General features: G+C 37.9%; 1 protein-coding gene and 1 long non-coding RNA gene across 2 annotated transcripts; both read right to left on the reverse strand.

Moving 5' to 3' along the window:
* Positions 1-383: 383 nt before the first annotated feature.
* On the reverse strand, positions 384-3920 carry LOC139936004 (uncharacterized). Its single transcript, XR_011785877.1, has 4 exons — positions 3611-3920; positions 2611-2724; positions 2092-2202; positions 384-1418 (listed from the first exon to the last, which is right to left on the reverse strand). It is a non-coding gene; the product is annotated as an uncharacterized lncRNA (long non-coding RNA).
* A 586-nt stretch (positions 3921-4506) lies between these two features.
* Positions 4507-16508, reverse strand: LOC139940813 (transmembrane protein 26-like). Its single transcript, XM_071937201.1, has 3 exons — positions 16207-16508; positions 6157-6352; positions 4507-5662 (listed from the first exon to the last, which is right to left on the reverse strand). Exons 1-3 carry the CDS (start codon positions 16395-16397, stop codon positions 5015-5017), a joined length of 1035 nt encoding a protein of 344 aa, XP_071793302.1. The 5' UTR covers positions 16398-16508; the 3' UTR covers positions 4507-5014.
* Between the last annotated feature and the right edge of the window lie 3627 nt (positions 16509-20135).

A 20135-nucleotide genomic window follows, 5' to 3' on the forward strand; every position in this document is an offset into this window, starting at 1 on the left:
TAAGACTCCCGACCCATTTCAAGAAATGACGGTCAAAATGAACCATCCAGAAATCAAACAGCCCCTGTACAACTTGTAACTGTTGTGTATGTCTAAAGATTTAAAGGGAAAAAAAGAAGAACAAAACTATTGCAGTGTCCTGATCAAAATTCAATTTTGTTTAAATAGTTTCATCAGAACTGTACAAACAGATACAGTATCTCAGTCAGTGTTGGAGTGAATTCATTAGTTTAAACTCACGGTTCCTGGAGCGTGCTTTACCAGGCCATGGACTGTTTGTTCAGAAGCGCATCATTCAAGTTCGTTTGGTAAACAGTGCAGTTAAACTTGACCCCGTACACTCTAAATTACAAGGATTTAAATTTAAATCCACAGGATTAAATTTTAAACCTTTCAAGGATTGTCGTTAGGGACCAATCACCGTGGATTTAAAATTAATCTTTCAAAAGATTAAAACAATTAAGTCTTTGGAGGATTAATTAAATCAATCCCAGTGGATTTATTTTTTCAAATCTTTACAGATTTAACCTTCACCCGTTGAATGATTTAAACCTAGATGCTAGCAATCTTTTTGGATTCATTTCTAATCTGCCTTGGGATTAAAACATTAAACACGATTTCTGAACCAGCAGGAAAAACAAAACAAAGTAAAAACAACAGTTTTAAAATATTTGCCTTCAAATTTTTATTTTCAAATATACAAGTTAAATAATACACATAGTTTCGACAATAAACCTCGACATACATTTGACCTATGTTGTCCATAAACATGAAAAGTTCTATTTTGTAGCTACATGTTTATCACTCAAGGTTTAAATCTGTAATTTCATTCAAATATTCTAAGAAGATTCGAGTGGTTGTTAACCAGTTGTTTACAGCCTCTTGGCACATTTGAGAGATTTATTTTAAAACAAAACAATTTGTTTGTTTCCTAGATAGGGTGAACATGGACAGTCTAGTTACGACACTAGCTTTATTTCGAATAACTTGTTTAAAAAAAAGATATTGCCACAAACAATTTGTTAAATGCTTTTGAATTAACTGATGCACTACCTTTCTCCTACAAATTATTTATTTTAAGCAAAACTGTATGCTGTATCTAAGGGAATGCCACTTCAAATTAGGTTTGTGAATTAGGTTTGATATCAGTTGGCCAACCGGATTTCATTGCAGCAAGGATCTCCAAAGTTGTTGGTTTTTTAGAATAGTCTGACCCACACTCAAAATAACGGATTTTAAGAACTTATCAAAAGTTTCAACTACTGACGTCCCCCCCCCCCCCCCCCCCACTAACTGGAATGCAATCCATACAAAAGACAAACTGCTTCAGCTTTCTCTCAGGGAAGTTGTTCAGGTTGCTGTATCTCAATAGATGTCAAGTTTGTAATTGCTTCATCGATGTGTGTGCTACTCCCATTCTGTATTTGAAAAAAAAAAACATGCTCGTGATAATGAAATGTTCTCATTTGAAATGCAGAGTTTTTTCTTGACCGGTTTGGAAAAAGGGGGGGGGGGGCTGTTTAAGTCCCAAAGAAACGTCTTTGAAGAATTCTGTCCCTGGTCGACATAACCATGATCAAAAACATGTATGTATAATACAACAAACACAAAAGTGACCCTTGACCTGTATGTGAATGTGACCTTGATATAGGTGAATCCGCATGTTTATGTGACAAGATTAAATACTTTCAAATTACTCAGCTATTATAGGGGCCCCTCAAACGTGGATATGTGATTGTTTTTCAAATGATATTATTATAAACTCACTCCTTGTTTATAGCAAAAGCAATTGCATCAAATAAATCAAGTTCTAAATAAATGTGAGTTCTTTCTGATAGAGTTGATTTAAATAACATTGTGGCTTAAAGTGGAATTAGTAGGCTCAGGTTTCACAAAGAGCTAAGTTTGATTTTAGCTGCAAATCAATCGCAGTAGCTAAGTAAAGTGTGATGTCACAATACAAATTAGCATGGTAATACTGACAATTTGCCTTGCAATGAATGTTATTGCTTAGTGAAATGGACCACTTTTACATTTCAGTAAAGGAAACATAATTTTAAACAACCTCCATCTAGGGGAAATAGTACTTACCAGCTTGTTCTGAATAATGTTCTGAACCTCAACAGCTACAATTGAAACCTCTTGACTTATACACTGGATGAAGGAAACTGTAAACAGCAAACACTAAGGAACAAAGGTCACCTGAAACATGAAAACATCCAGACGACTGTTAGTGTTAACAAACCCTCCACATCATTACCATGGAAAATGGTAGCATTAACTAAATGTAAAGTATATGTCACTGTAATTTACGGTTGTTTTTCTGTTGACCAGCACACAATCGTTGAAAATAAAAAAACATGTCAGTCTCTATTTTCTAGTTTATGTTATTGAGGCTCTTGCAATAGGGCTCAGGTGGCCATATGCAAACAAACCACTCGTTTTTAAAAACAGTTTTGTATTAAGTTATATCTCCCACCATATCGTAAAAAGTATTACTTTCCTTAGCAACCATGCCAACAAATGCAAAATTTTAATTGTATCTTAATTGTATCTTAATTGTATTACATGGGAATAATATATCAACGAAAAAACACAAGACATGCTTACCAGCTTGATCTGACTATTATTAACGTTGGAATTTGCATCAGATACAATTGAAATCTCTTGACTTTGCCTGAACGAAGAAAACTGTAAACAGCGATCAGAAGGAAGACAGGTCACCTGAAAAATGGAAACATTCAGACGATAACAATTAAGAAAAACCTCACATTATTATAAAGAGTTTTAGTAGTAGCCTATGGAACTTCAAACAAAGCTTTAACCAGAGACAATTTGGTCCAACAAAATTGTGTCATGTTTTGTTTTTTTCGACTCGCAAAAAATCTGTGCATTATATTTTCCAGGATTTAAGACTAAATTTTCTTAAATTATTTATTCTGCAAAACAATACCACTATGGGTTCACTCAAGATATGTTATTAAAAAGAAACATGATTCTCTTACTAATTTAAATTTGCTAGCCTATCGAAATCGTTCTTTCTTCATTTTTAGAGCACAGAGTCTATAAATTAGACACGTTTCTGTTGTAAAATATTGCCCTATCTACATATATTAATTATCATGTTGGGTGACCAACAAAACTCAAAAGCAACACCAAACAGTAAAACACTTCCGTTCGTGAACTGTAGAGAGAGTATAGGGCCTATGCAACGGGGAGCCGAAATCTGGTCCGCCGTCGTCGCTGGGAAAAAATGAACTTGGTGGGGGAAACTGAGTGAAAATCGGTCTTAAATTTACTCTTTTCCTCTTCAAGTTCGTTGTATCTGTCTATGCGGAGTATGGTCATGGCCATGGACATGATAACGTTTCTACATGGAATGGTTAATGTTTGGTTTATTTAGTTAAAACAACGATGTTCACGCTGACTTTAATACAACACCAAAATATACGTGGACGTTGTATAAAATGTATAACATTAACATAATTTCGTCGAGATATAATTTTTACCACAGGTCATGATCGTCGTGTAAACTGTAAACAATCATTGCAAAAACCTATCCATATCCTATCCGATATACTACGTCCTACATACGATTGGATTCACCTACCTCAGGAAATAATATTGAAGTTTTGCCTCCTTACTGCCGACTGTTCTGACCGAAGAAACTTGTGTGACTATGAATGACTGATCATCGTTCATGTACGTTTACATTTGTAATTGAACGTGCGCGTTTAGCATGCAGCAGACAGCAGTAGTACTAGTAGCTAGCAGCGCACACACAGTCGGTTTATTTTAATGGCTGCCGACAAAGTTTTGAGTTGTACGTTCGTGCAATACGTCACGAAATCGCGTCACGCTGATTGGTCCACTGTCCATAAAGTTGGCGTCCTTTTTTAATCGTTCGGAGGATTGAAAAACAAAATAGACTCTGCGGATAATTGTTGATTTATTAAATCGATTTGGACTAAAAATAAATCTTTAGGATTTATTTTAATTTTAATCCTATAAAAGATTTAAATTTAAATCTCTGTAATTTAGAGTGTATAAATCAATTATGCAATTTTTAAATAAATATTTCGACAAAACATTATCGTCATGTGAATATTACGCTTGATATCACAACCCTCATACACGAATCTACTTGGTACACAATGATTACGACGTAAAAAACAACACTTTCCTTAAAGGAACACGTTGCCTTGGATCGGTCGAGTTGGTCTTTGAAAAGCGTTTGTAACCGTTTTTTATAAAATGCATATGGGTAGAAAGATGTTGTAAAAGTAGAATACAATGATCCACACGAACATGCCTCGAAATTGCGTGGTTTTCCTTTTACCTTGTCGACTAACACGTCGGCCATTTATGGGGGTCAAAATTTTGACTCCCATAAATGGCCGACCATGTTAGTTCGCACAGTAGAAGGAAAACCACGCAATTTCGAGGCAAACTTGTGTGGATCATTGTATTCTACTTTTAAAACATCTTTCCAACCATATGCATTTTATAAAAAACGGTTACAAACGCTTTTGTTTTGACCAACTCGACCGATCCAAGGCAACGTGTTCCTTTAAAGACACTGGACACTATTGGTATTTACTCAAACTATCGTAGCATGGAAACTTAGTTGTTAACAATCAATGGAGAGCTGTTGATAGTATAAAATATTGTGAGAAACGGCTCCCACTGAGGTAAATGTAGTTTTCACTAACATATTTGAATTTGATTTCGAGACCTTAGAATTATAGATTTTGAGGTCCCGAAATCAAGCATCTGAAAGCACACAACTTCGTGTGACAAGGGTGTTCTTTCTTCCATTATTTTCTCGCAACTTCGACGACCAATGACTTCAACTTTTCATAGGTCTGTTATTTTGTGTACATTATGTTGAAATCCAAGTAAGAAGACTGGTCTTTGACAATTACCAAAGGTGTCCAGTGTCTTTAAGTTCTAAAGCGAATCTATTGGTCCTAACGGTCGTTTTGATTGGTCTATCTATAGTTAACGTTAACGTTCAAAGAAATGGCCTATCAATATGTGTAGTGGGTGTTCTAGCTTCTTTGACTTGAAACCGCACCCCTTCTGTGTCATCAGCTCTCTTCAGATGACCAGCCTTTCCCGCTTTCCGCCTCTCTATTACAACAACGTACAGCCGGTACACCTGCAGCAGGAAAAGGATACCATTTTTGGCGGTAAAGAAGATCATCGTCTGCCCGAAATTGTTGACGGTGAACATGATGTACAGCCTCATGGTGAGGTAGGGACCGTCCTGCATGATAACGCTGATCATTAGAGCCCACATTTCCGTCTCACAACACGCTGCAATGCTCGTGATCGGGTTGTAACTATTCGCTGAGCTGACCACTCGGGTTTTCTTCTGTTTCGTGGCCGTCAACCCAAGGGTGAATTGGAGCAAACTCCACGCCCAGATACCCATAATGATGTACACTAGGAGCTGGTTACACGCAGTTTCTTCTAGCTTGACCGTCTCGGTGACAAACTCCAACATGTCTGCCGCCATGCCGGTCAGTGCCAGAAGAAGTTGAGACAGTTGATCTCGAGAGAGGGCTCCCTTTGGTCCCAGCCAGCGTCCTCCGATAAGAACGAGCATCATCGTCTGTTGGAAGATGAGACTATAATGGCGGGCTTCGTCGTATGTCTTCTGTAATAGATACAGCAAACCGAACAAAATATTTAACATTCTGCTTATTTCCCCTTTCCCCTTTCTTCGATGAGGCATTTTTGGCTGACGCCATGCCAATAAGACTAACATTGTTACGCACTCGTACACACATTCTGAGATGGCGCGACCTTCTGATAGCTGCCGTCTGGTGTTGAGGCTTGGGAATACTCTATTCAACATTTTCAATGAGAACTTACCAAGAAAACACTGACACAGTTTCACTGAACTGCAGTAAATCAGCTCATGTCGTCATGCATATATAGACTATTCAAACGTTTCTATCTTCTGTTGCAGTATCTATGTGGGTCCAATATCATAGGGCTGCTTATGCAGAAAATATTGCTTAATTTGTTTCCTGCTCACTTTCATAAAAGTTAGCAGGGTGACCGGTTACAGAAAGATGATAAAATGGCATTATTTATCGGTCAGTAATCTTTTAAAAGTAAAATTAAAAACATGTTGACCGTTAATACCTGGGTTAGTACTCCATTCGACGTTTCGTCATCGGTGACGTTTTGCTGGCTCGCACATCTGTCATTAAAGTCAACGTAACAGATTTTGCTGTCGGACATGTCAAGCCTGTACTGGCGATAATCCAGGGCGTAGTATTCCAACAGGACGATGGGCGGAACGATCCACAGGAGGTACAGGAACACGCTCGGCAAAAACCTGCAAACCAAAATAAGTACACGACATGAGTTTAGACATGTGTTTACGATCGAGGAGATGCCATTACCATTTTACACGTGCCTTATAGGGACAAGATCATTAACAATTTGCAGCTGTTTATTTGGTTGGTAATGAGAAGTTCAGTCGGTCTCCAACCTCCCCCCACCCCCACCCCCAACAAAAAAGGAGATGGAGAGAAAAAAACACAACAAAACAAAACTAATGGGGTTTTAATTTTTAATATTGGGAATATAGGGCAACCCACTTTTGACATCTTTTCTTTGGTTAGGTTCAGAAAAGTTTTTTTTCTAAAATCCACATCTTTTGAAATGCACTTTATATTCTCGGAATGGCGAATCTAACATTTCTCAAAACCTAATTTAAAAATGTCTGAATATAATGTGTACGTTTTGTGACAGAAAAACAGCTCAGTGAAGTTAGGCCCATGTTTGATGAGTCTGTCTCAAAGTGTAATTTCGTTCATTTTTATACAAAATAATTGACATTTTGAATCAAAGTACGTCAGCCCGACCACAATCGTTGCATCTCTCTTCGTGGTGTTTGTAAAATTAAAAGTCAACCTTCAGTCATCCTTTAAAGACGATTAGCCTTCAAAATTACTTCACGCAGTCCGAAGAAGAATCGACCAATAATCATCTCAACGCTTCAACGTTAAATCCCATCAAGCCAACCGATCATTAATTTAATTTTCATTTCAAGTGAAGAATCATTCGAGTATGATTGTAAATAATAATCTCCGGACAGAAACCATAAGAAGTGAAGATGTGTGACTCAAGACTAAGACGGCCCTGACTAGTGGTTCGTTAAGTAATTTATAATTCCAAGCATTAGATAGTCGACCATTTTAACGACTTTTTGTCTCACTAATTCGAGGGCCTCGTCACACAAGGCAACTTTTACAGGCAACTCGGACTCATGGAGTCATTCAACCGCAGTACATGCAGGACCACTTAAAGGCAGTGGACACTATTAGTAATTACTCAAAATAATTATTAGCATAAAACCTTTCTTGGTGACGAGTAATGGGGAGAGGTTGATGGTATAAAACATTGTGAGAAACGGCTCCCTCTGAAGTGCCATAGTTGTCGAGAAAGAAGTAATTTTCCATGAATTTGATTTCGAGACCTCAGATTTAGAACTTGAGGTCTCGAAATCAACCATCTAAACGCACACAACTTCGTGTGACAAGGGTGTTTTTTCTTTCATTATTATTTCGCAACTTCAATGACCGATTGAGCTCAAATTTTCACAGGTTATTATTTTATGCATATGTTGAGATACACCAACTGTGAAGGCTAGTCTTTGACAATTACCAATATTGTCCACTGCCTTTAAGTAGTTCATCCAAAACATGAGTTATTTTTCGAACGATGTCATATAATACGATATTCGATGTGAATTGATTCTCCTTTTTTGAGTTGCCTGGAGCTGGTCGCATGTAAATTGCTTCGTGTTGACATGGCCCCAATGGTGCGTGGTGTTTTTCTTTGATTTTTTTTTTTCATTTGCAAAAATATTTCAAATATCTCATATGTTATCTTTATTCAGCAGAGAGTCATACAAAGTAAATTGGTTTATGCATGTTTATAGGCAAGTTTTGACAAAATACCTGAACATTCACGTCTAAAGTTTCAGCTGGATACAGTCTGTATTTTGGTCAGAATACAGCAAAAAAATACCATACTTTATAATGCGAATTAAGTGTCTCGTCAACGATTAACATAGGTTTTTTGACAGGAGAGCAAAACATAATGACGTATAGGAGAACACTGATCATAATATTATTTTAGTGAGCAATTATGCCTCTTTCTCAAAAACTACATTACTTCACAGGGGGATTAGTTTCTCGGAATAAGTCATACTATGAACAGCTCTCCATTATATACTAAGGTAGGTTTTTATGTGAGTAATTACCAATATAGTGTTCAGTGCCAATAAGCAGTCTGTAGTCATTAACCGTCACACACCAACAACAAATAACGAAACAAATGTACATATATCTTTCAGTGTAAAAGCGACACAGAATTCCCAGGATGGAAGGTTGATTAAACAGTGAGGACAGTGCGATCTTTGGTGATGCTTTCTTGTGGTCGGTAAAGGCAAAATTTAAGACATTGACGGTCTCCGCATTGATCATTATAAGATGTTGAAATTCTACTTGAAAGATTTCGGATCTTTCACCGAATGTATCTTATAATAAGAGAACATTGAGTCAGACAAACAGAAATTGTTCCGTCAAAAAAACTGTCCAGGTTGAGGAAAAAGCTATACGAAGACCCTCGAACCTGAGGACATAATTTTAACATTTCTGGCTCTCTCTGGAGTTGGATTAAAGATTTTTTAGTTGGTCGTCAACAAAGACTCATGAATGAGTTATGTATGAACTCCACGTGGTCTGTAATTAGCTCTTGTGTTCCTCAATCTATAGTGTTCCTCAAGGTATGGTCATTGGGCCGCTGTCATTTAATGTTTTCACCAACGATGTCTTTCACAATCTCAGTATACATTTCGGCTGTATGGGTTGAAAAAAGAAGAAGAAACAAAAAACAAGAAAGGGGATAGTATTTTTCCAGCGAATCTCAGGGATGCTCTTTGACGAACATGAGTTTTTCACTGTGATGATCATCTTAATCTATAACCTATTTCGTCAATAACAGGTCATGTATGAGAGTCTATTATCGAATCAAATATCAGTCATGCGCAAGAAAATCAGATTTCAAAGTACATCCGTGGAGACCCTGCATAAAGGTTTGTAAGAAGAAGGAATTTGTTGGGGAAGAGTGTTACACGGTATAGCTTAATTACCTTAAGAGACTAATTATTACCCCCATGGGTGAATTACGCACAAGTGTGAACTCCTTGTACTTTCAATGGAATTTATTTTGACCAGAAATGGTTGTCTTGACACTATTCTTTCTCTATTCTATCCTATAAGACGAGTATGCTCTGTTTCCCAACATGTGCATATGAAATAACAGATCTGTGAAAGTTTTGAACAAGAATTACGGAACCTCTAAAGTGAAATTGTGATGAAACATTTGTGCTTGCCAATACATAATTTGAGACTTTATTTCGTGCTCATAAAATTATTTCGTGTAGGCGACCAGATTATTTCGAGCAAAAGAAATAATATATTATTTCGTGTGCTCGAGATCAAAGCGTGCGCCCAAAATATTTTTTTGTCGTTTACTATAAGCACAAAATAGTTAATTACTAGTTCGAGTGCACTAAGCCAAAATAAAGAACTCCAATTCTTTTTTGATACATGTGATTGTTTTTTATCACATCTCCATTTAAGAAAAGAGAAGTGAATGTGTATAATAATGAAATTTATATAATATCTCGTATTATATAACCCCGCCCCATTTCTAATCATGCATTTAATGACACATGACGTAATAGGCCGGTGTTAATGTGCTTATAGTTCTCACCGTCGTTCCCAAAACAATCGTGCCGATCGGTTGCCACACGGGGACGGGTTTCCAAAAACGCTTTCCGAGCGTTGAGTGTCTAGGCTCTGTTTGTGTTTGTTGTGAATAATGTTCATGTGTGAGTCATATAAAATGTAGGCCTAAATTGAGAGCATTTCGTTCCTTTGTGCCTAATCTGGCTTTTCTAGTTCACTTGACTTCGCTTCATGAAATGATAGTTCTGATTTTTACCTCTGCTAGTGATTATTTTATGCGGCAATGCACTCATCACGCGCATAGACCCCCTTGCATTTGCGCAACGCATGAAGAGCTATCATTGGCTGAGAGTCATGCATAGCGCCGTGTGCACTTTCCCATTTTTTTGTCATAAAAAATGGCGGTCAATGACGTCATGTGGTATCCATCTATACTTGTTATATATGGTTTTTAATATAAAACAAAATTGGCAATTGAGATGTTTTCTGAAATGCTAAATTCACATTTCATGATAGAATCCCGGTCGTGACACTTGTGTCCTTGAGCAAGATACTTTACTATTATTGCTTCTCTTCACCCAGGGGTATAAATGGGTACCTGCGAGGGTAGAGGTTGATATTGTGTATGAAAAAGCCACAAGCGCCTTACAGGCAGCTTACTCCCAAGGGAGCTGAGAAACATTACAGGGATGTTATTGGCCCCATGACCAGGGCACTAATGTAAAGAGAATTGATACGGTTATTGTGAAATGCGCTATATAAGAATTTGTTATTAATGTTATTATTTGTTATTATTATTATTATTAACTTTGTTTGGTGCATTTTTATGTAGCTCTATGGTGTAGTACACGCAGTATAGGCCCTATACTCGGTGCTTTCCAATTCAAAATATAAAACAACGGACAGCCCAGGTGGTACTCAAACCCACCACCCCGGCAGATTGTGGTACTCAAACCCGCGACCCCCGCAGATTGTGGTACTCAAACCCACCACCCCGGCAGATTGTGGTACTCAAACCCACCACCCCGGCAGATTGTGGTACTCAAACCCACCACTCCGGCAGATTGTGGTACTCAAACCCACGACCCCGGCAGATTGTGGTACTCAAACCCACCACCCCGGCAGATTGTGGTACTCAAACCCACCACCCCGGCAGATTGTGGTACTCAAACCCACCACTCCGGCAGATTGTGGTACTCAAACCCACGACCCCGGCAGATTGTGGTACTCAAACCCACCACCCCGGCAGATTGTGGTACTCAAACCCACCACCCCGGCAGATTGTGGTACTCAAACCCACCACCCTGGCAGATTGTGGTACTCAAACCCACCACTCCGGCAGATTGTGGTACTCAAACCCACCACTCCGGCAGATTGTGGTACTCAAACCCACCACCCCGGCAGATTGTGGTACTCAAACCCACCACCCCGGCAGATTGTAAGAGAGATGTCTTTACCCATTCGCGCCTGTTGGTGACGAAGGGACAGGTTGAAAGGGCAAACTCTGCATTGATCTTTCTCGGTGGTGGTTATGATATTCTGTTAATAATGAGTGCTGTTTACATAATAGGGGTCGAATCCCTTCAAAGATGCATGTTTTTTCTCACACAGGGCCCAGAAAGCATTGGATTTAGGCTTAGGCCGACATCGCTTGTCACATTGGTGTTAGGATTAAACACCAAATTAATTGTTCGTTGTCCAGTCTCATTACGTCATTTAATTACGTCATTTAATCCCTTCAAAGATGCATGTTATTTTCCCCACACAGGGCCCAGAAAGCATTGGATTTAGGCTTAGGCCGACATCGCTTGTCACATTGGTGTTAGGATCAAACACCAAATTAATTGTTCGTTGTCCATTTAATTTTTGTTAAATTAGTGTTTGTTGAGAATATCGCTGGACACGGTTTTATAAATATTAAATGGTATACCATTTCACTAGAACTTGTTTCCCTCTTCGAAATGTCAACATTTTTGACGACATACCTTCACAGCGTGTTTGGCTCCATGGCTCCTTTACAGTCATGATGATAATTCATGGGTTATTAATTTTAACTCAATAATATCTAAACGTTTTAAAATCCCCCTTAAGCTTTCATCGGGCCTATCCTCTCTCACAGGGCACGGAGACGCAGCTGCACCCGTTGTTTGCTCCTAGTTGACGGGGACTATTCTCTCCCATACCCCGCTGCGTGCAAGTTTGACTGGGTATTCCCGTTACAATTAACAGAGCATGGGAAACCACTATTATAGCATGGTGATGACAAAATAGAAAATAACATTGTAGAGGGAGAGTTGCATGAACTTAACCTAAAAATTCAAAATGGCCGCCAATTAGAAATCAAAACTAACACAGGATAAACCTAGACGTGGTGGAAAGAGGGGAGGGGGTAAGGAATTTAACACACACTGTAAACACCTGCCTTCTTCGGGGACCTCGTTTGTCCTTCTTTTGTTTCTATGTTTAATTCTTGAGCAACAGCCCCTATTGGTTTTGTCCACGCTCTCCAACCGGGGAACTATTGTCCTATTTTCTCATAGGTCACATGCACGTTTGCTTATCCAGTAAATAGAAGAGATCTCTTTGTTTTCCCAATGTTTTGGCAGTTTTTTTAAGGAGACGTTCCCATTTGGTACACGAAAGTGAAGCAAGGACGTCCTCACTCTGTATGGAACACAATCCTTTTTGTGAAAGTCCTCGATTTGAATAACACCACCGCCAAAATAGACGATCACCAATGTGCATCATTTGGTAATTTTGTCAAAGACCATGGATTCTTACTTGGAGATTTCCTTCCTCTATGGTGTATCAAACATAATATATAGAAAAATAACAAATCTGTGAAAATTTTGACTCAATTGATTATTGAGGTTGCAAGAGAACGATGGAAAGAAAAAAAAAACACCTTTGTTGCATTAAATTGTGTGCTTTCAGATGCATAAAAAGGCTTTCGGACTGAATGTTTTTGAGTGAGCAATTACCTCTTTCAAAGGGAGCCGTTTCTCACAATGTTTTATAACTATCAACAGCTCCATTGCTCGTTACCAAGTAAATTGTTATGCTAAAATTTTGAAGTAATTACCTGTGTGCATCATTTAAAACATAAGGCATACAGCTCGCGTGGGGTTGAAACTCACATCTAACAGATGGTTGATTTCGATTAAGCATAAACACGAACTCATAAAATCCCAATTAAGGTAGCTAAGGTCTATAAATCGAAAAAAATATAAATTAATAACAAACCTAGACTATTAAGAAATAAAAGTGTCAACCGCAGCAACACCAAGTTTTTATGGTGATGGATATTGCACATCGGTGCTTGGAAATAATATGGACTGAACGGTTACACACAAGTTCCGACACACCATGTTTCGACGCCCCTATGTTTCGACGCCCCTATGTTCCAACACCCAATAGTGTGTTTTCCTAAAGCCCTATGCATGTACATTGTGTTGTTTTGTAAATTAATCAAAAGGGTCTTTCGGCACATGTGTCGGAATAAAGAGCAGTTGCCGACTGAAACAACTGTAAGTGCTCATTTCTGAAGCTCATTAAATCTTTTATTATTAATAAGTCAGTGTTCCACATGGCTTGTATATAAGCATATAGCGTTATCACAATCTTAGTTGCCTTCCAAAGCAAAAGGCTAAACATTACCATGTTCAAACATAAAAGTGTAACCCCAATCTTAATTGCCCAACAAAGCAAGGTTGTTTAAAGACACACTCCAATCGTCCTCCAACCATAAACTATTTGTATTTTAAGTGTGGAACTTTTCAGGAACTTGGTCGACGACATGCACCCCTCAGACCCACAAAAGGATCAGACTCATGCACAGTGTTTTTGAAACAGTGAATAAGCAACTCCAGAAATGTTATAAAACGGGCCAATTTCCTTTACGGTGAGGGCCCAGGAGAATTTAGCATCTGAGTTGATACCTCCACATGGTTGATGTTGTTCAACTCATTGTTGTGTTAAAGGAACACGTTGCCTTGGATCGGTCGAGTTGGTCTTTGAAAAGCGTTTGTAACCGTTTTTTATAAAATGCATATGGGTAGAAAGATGTTGTAAAAGTAGAATACAATGATCCACACAAACATGCCTCGAAATTGCGTGGTTTTCCTTTTACCTCGTCGACTAACACGTCGGCCATTTATGGGGGTCAAAATTTTGACCCCCATAAATGGCCGACCATGTTAGTTCGCACAGTAGAAGGAAAATCACGCAATTTCGAGGCAAACTTGTGTGGATCATTGTATTCTACTTTTAAAACATCTTTTCAACCATATGCATTTTATAAAAAACGGTTACAAACGCTTTTGTTTTGACCAACTCGTCCGATCCAAGGCAACGTGTTCCTTTAATTCAGTGCTTATGATGACGCCATCGCGTTTTATGAACATGTTTGCCAAAAATAATGCTGGTACCATCATTCACTTATATAAGTTGCACTGAAATAGATGGGATAAACACTAATTGTAGGTATTACTTTAAAGAGTGATAACTAATCGTATAGCTTCACTTTAATGTCAAAGATTACTTCAAGATTGTTGTCTGAAAGCAAGATTAGTATGCGAAATGAGAGGTTTCGAGAGAACAAGACGCCAATCGTTTCGCATGGTATCCGATGACTGGTATATGCATAATCATACAAAAATGGAATGCGACACATGTAAACAGTTGATCACTTTTATGAGACATCGAAGATTGCGGCCAGATGTTAATGCACATATATAGGAATGCTGTCAAGTTTAAGACCGCCTGGACACAATTCAAATCTAATTTGAATGGTAAAAGGGGAAATTTATACCCACAAAATGTTTGGGAACAGGAGAGAGGTGCACAAAGGCAGAATCCCATTGCCTGATCGGCTATGACAATAACAGGTTTTAGACAAAATCATTGTGGAAAGGTTAAACAAAAAAGCAGATCATTACTATTACTGTCGTCGAATCAACATTATAGAAACAGACCAGGTGCTACGACAAAATGAAATCGAGATAATACAGCAAAGGCAATTTTGTTCATTTATTTTGTTGATGGGATTCGCTAGACCTTAAATCAAAATAAGAAACAACACATAAATCTACAAGATTTTCAGCCGATGTGCTTATTACATGACACTTGCTCTTTAGAGGAACGGTGAGAGAAGGATGACTTCATTTGCTAAATTTACAGAAAACAATCCTCAACCCCCCCCCCAAAAAAAAAAAAAGAAGAAGATACATCCCATCGAAACAAAAAATGAAACATGATTACAATCTGTGAAGAGTTTGATGACTTGAAACAGCTTGGTTTTGATGCTCAGTGTCAATGGACTCGGTGAGTTTAACAGTCGTCTAATTACTTCTCCCTTTTTGTCTATCGGATCGTTATCAAAATAATTTGCACCTGCCTTTAGAAGTTTCATGGAAAAAAAAGTTCAAAAGCACAGTTGCTTTGGGAACAGTGTTGCGTTTCAATGTGATTTATGGGCCTGCTGTGGCTACAAAGTATCATACTTTCTCCCCCTCCAGTGACAGAAAAAATAATTAATTGAAGAAAATGCGAATACATCGGGAATGAGATGCTGATTGATACCACCCTTATGTGTTATTGTAGATACCACATACCTTAAATTTACCATCAACATTATTAATGCATACTCGAATAATCACCAATCCATTACAAATTTCTCACACTTTCAATTCAAACTGACTCATTATACGAGGCCATTCTTCAAAACTAATATTCCATCGCCAAAGACATAAACACGAACAACGTGGATATAACTTCTCGCCAAAAATATGGATCCCTCAAGCACTATACACTGGACACCATCGGTAATTGTCAAAGACCAGTCTGGTGTATCTCAACAAACTTACAAAATAACAAACCTAAGAAAATTTGAACTCAATTGGTCGTCAAAGTTACGAGACCGGGAAATCTATTCTGAGGTATCGAAATCAAATTTGAATATTTCATTAGAAAAATTACTTCTTTCTCGAAAACTACGTTACACTTCAAAGGGAGCCGTTTCTGACACCGTTTTTTATTGATGACCAAAAGTGACCATACATCCCAGCTTTCTCCAGAAGACGAGCAGAGTTCGAAATTCGAGACATAACCCGGCTATTTCCACAGCCAACACTCCACCAAAAAAGAATTATTACTTGATTGTACCCACAAGTTTAGTTTATTTATTAATTCTTATCCTTCAAACCATGCAACGCTTCAAACATCACTTACAAACATTACATTTCCGAATAGTTTTATAAGCAAGTACGGAGCACTAGAGAAATAATACTCGACGATTGTTTAAAACTCAAATCGAAATGTTTCCAATGACGATTTGTACTTTGTTGTTGCCTTTTAAAACTCTTTGATTCAGTTTGACATTAAAATATATAATATTAACATATCAATAATTGGAAGAATAGTTTCTTACCATTTCCATTCGGCGTGTTTGTTGACTTTCAATGTCACAAATGTCTCCAATAAGGATACCAGGATTAAGCATTCGGCAAACCAGAACCATTTCACCTCAGTGAGCGTCGCTAAAACAATAACAGCTAACGTCCCGTGGGCACCATAGAGCAGCCGAACAAAGATCGCTTTCGATTTAGATATGATAGTCATCTTTTTTTTAATGACAGGTCCCTATTCAGCACAGAGATGATCAACTCTTTTGTTTTTGGACGTAGGGCCTATATACTCGCTATATGCGGTGTTGGTGTAACTGAGGTTACCAGCTATAGCCGCGTAAAAAAAGTGAATGATACGAGTCTGCCAGTTGTGACTGTTATAACGTGGGTTTGGTTCTAGTCAACCACGTGGTGAAGACAAACACGTAGTATCAAACCTGATGGTCATTTTATTATCATAATAAATACTCGACATTAATTTGTTTGTTTTGTTATAGTTGTTTTATTCTGAACTGGCAGGCCCTATATCTTATAGTTTTCTGTTAAAGTTTGTTTTTTATTTTTCAAAATTTTGTCTCTATAATAAGTTTTTCCCAAAATATCCGTTCTCCCTTATATAGGTCCTACATGTTCGTTTTGTATGGTGTTGCCTTTTAAGTAGTTTCGCCAGAGGTCCTTTGATGCTTCTTGTGCAAATAAAATTGAGATCACATCCATTGATTCGTTCTTTATTTATAGACAAACAGCATCAGTAAAAATGTTTAATATAGATAGCTGTTAATGCCTTATGGAATCCGTTTTTGTGTAAGAGGACATTCCGTGACTGCTTAGTGCCACTATCGCCTTTTCCTTGACTCAATTCGTGAGCTAACCGTGGACATTATCTTGTCACAAAAAGCAGCCAAAAAGGGAAGGGTACCAAACTAGGAAGGGTCGTTGGAGTTAAGTAGGGACAGGCTCTATATATTTAGCAGTGTATTGTCAATTGTAATTAACAACCCATTACGCTATACCAAATTGTTTTCCTGCAAATGTAATGAAGAATGACAATGTTCGACTAATTAGAATTAACAATGCACTTTCTTTTAAAAGTATATTTGATGATTATTGTATTAGTACTATAAACTAGCTGCATTAATAAGGTACATTATAACACCCCTTGCAAGTATTGTGCCTGCTCATTGGTTTAGAGCGCGTCACATGACATGTCTTAGTTTTGCTAGACGACGGCCGTGTGATAGAGCGTCGGTTTGCCATGCGCTAGTCCAAAGACTAGCACATGGCGCCGTGCGCTAGTCCGACAGACTAGCACACGGCGTGCAATACCCAGACGTCCTGTGCGTGTACGAGGATTATAAATTAATAGTCTGTAACCACTGCGAATTGCACGACACTACATGCAACACAGTAAGTAAAAGTGTATGCAATCTGTATTCGCGTCGTCCGTGGGTTGTAGCATTCAGGTCTGTACCTTAATAATAACAGTACAGTATTTAGAAATGTTTGGGGTGTAATAAAACAAATATTGACTGCTTTTACTCGTGCAATGGTTAAAAACTATGACTCCCTCGGTGATCCCCGTAGCGTTCTATTTTCCCTCGGCTTCGCCTCGGGAAAATAGAACGCTCCGGGGATCACTGAGGGAGTCATAGTTTTAACCATAGCACTCGAAGCAGTCAATATTTGTATATTAGCCCATACAGAGCAAATTCGTGCTTCATTACCAAGCTTAATTGTATATATAGAGCAATGACATTGGACTAGCCTGATGATTATTACGTTTTTTCCTCCCAAAGTTTACACAGACATTTTAAAACCGTCTTTGCACGTCTTCGTTGTCTATAATTAGATGATGTCAATGTTCACTAAGACACAAGGTTGAAAGAGGGCGCCACATTGGTCACGTGAAACGAGTTTAATTTGATTGAATTAAAGCTAATGTTTACATGTCAGAATATTAAACAAAATTAAAAATTGTTTTATTACTAGAAACATAGACCAAGGAGTTGTTCTATGCCCGAAACAAAATACAGACTCACTGTATTCACTGTATTGAATCAATGGAGTTCACAAAGAGTTGGGACTAGTCTTATCTCGAGTTAGGACGAGTTAGGCCTAGCTGTACGTTTTTGATATTTCTTGGGACTAGTCCTAAACTAGTCCATAACTCTTTGTGAAATCGACCCAGAAATCTTTGTGAAATCGACCCTTAAAAAGCGTCCTGAATTTAGGACCCAATTTCCCCGTGTACTACAACTTTGGCAAAGCTGCGTTTGTAGTGACACTCATTTGACTCGCCATGCACGAGTCGTTTCTCATCAGAATCAAATGTTTTCGGCGGTGGAAACTTGTCTCATCCAAATCACATTACTTCGAAGGGAATCTTTTCTCAGAGCAGTTTTTATAAACGCCACTGCAGTGCTTTTGAGCATTGAATATCAAGAGAGTTTTTAACATTGGATGTTCAACTGCATCACGACTTTGTGTCATTTGCTGATATCGATCTAGGCTATTGATTGTTGTAAAGCGTTGTGTGTTGTTTTTGTGTGTAAGAATGCTACATAAATGCTTAGATTATTATATTTGAATGGGTCTCGTAATTTAAACTTTATATAGCCATGCATACATGTCGAATTACTAATGGGCGCTTATACGCCTATCAGGTATGAAACCCTACATTTAAGGGAAGGTACACGTTTGGTAATTACTCAAAACAAATATTAACTTAAAAACTGACTTGGTAAAGAGCATTGGAGAGCTGTTGATAGTATAAAACATTGTGAGAAGCGGCTTCCTCTGAAGTAGCATAGATTTTGAGAAAGAGGTAATTTCTCAATAAAATAATAAAAGACTTCTAGCCAGAAGTCTTTTATCCCTATCTGAAACCACACAAATTCGTCCAACAAGGGTGTTTTTTCTCTCATCATTTTCTCGCAACTTCGATGACCAATATTATTGAACCCAAATTTTCACAGGTTTGTTATTTTATGCTTATGTTGGGATTACACCAAGTGAGAAGACTGGTCTTTGACAATTATCAAACGTATACATTCCCTTTAAGAGCTGCATATTATTACAGCTGTAAAGAATGAAATAATAATATACAGAATGCGTCTTATTTGTTGACACGATGCATTCAGTACAGTTGATTCCCCCTTATTATAAATATATGTCAATCACTGGGACTGCGTAACATTAATTTCCAAACAATTGTTAAGCAATATTATAGCATATAAGGGGTCACATGAAACATAATCACAGGACAACAAACCATGCAAGCTGTTAAGAATGAAATAATAATATACAGAATGCGTCTTATTTGTTGACACGATGCATTCAGTACAGTTGATTCCCCCTTATTATAAATATATGTCAATCACTGGGACTGCGTAACATTAATTTCCAAACAATTGTTAAGCAATATTATAGCATATAAGGGGTCACATGAAACATAATCACAGGACAACAAACCATGCAAGCAAACAAGATTGAATCATACTCAATATGCCAATTGAATCAATTTATCAATTATAACAATAAACTAAAACAATAACTTACTTTAATTCAGGTGGAAACCCAGCCGTCGATTTCACAACACTCTTCATAACTTAAGACTAATCTTAGGACTTAGGACGAGTCCCAACCCTGCACTGTAGCATGGAGACCTTAAGATTAATCCTAAGTTAGGAAGAGTTACTCGTTTAAACTCGAGATAAGACGAGTCCCAACTCTTTGTGAAATCGATGGCAGGCTCTTAAGACCACAATTTACAATAACAATGGTGGCCGATTCAAAACATTATTTCAAGTGAACAGAGTCTTCATATTGCTAGTGCAGACTAGAATTAAAGAAAGGGTACACGTTTGGTAATTGTCAACGACCAGTCTTCTCACTTGGTGCATCCCATCATAACCATAAAATAACAAGCCTGTGAAAATTTGGGCTCAATTGG

This window comes from Asterias amurensis, chromosome 1 (genome assembly GCF_032118995.1).
Source record: "Asterias amurensis chromosome 1, ASM3211899v1".
Taxonomy (NCBI): Eukaryota; Metazoa; Echinodermata; class Asteroidea; order Forcipulatida; family Asteriidae; genus Asterias; species Asterias amurensis.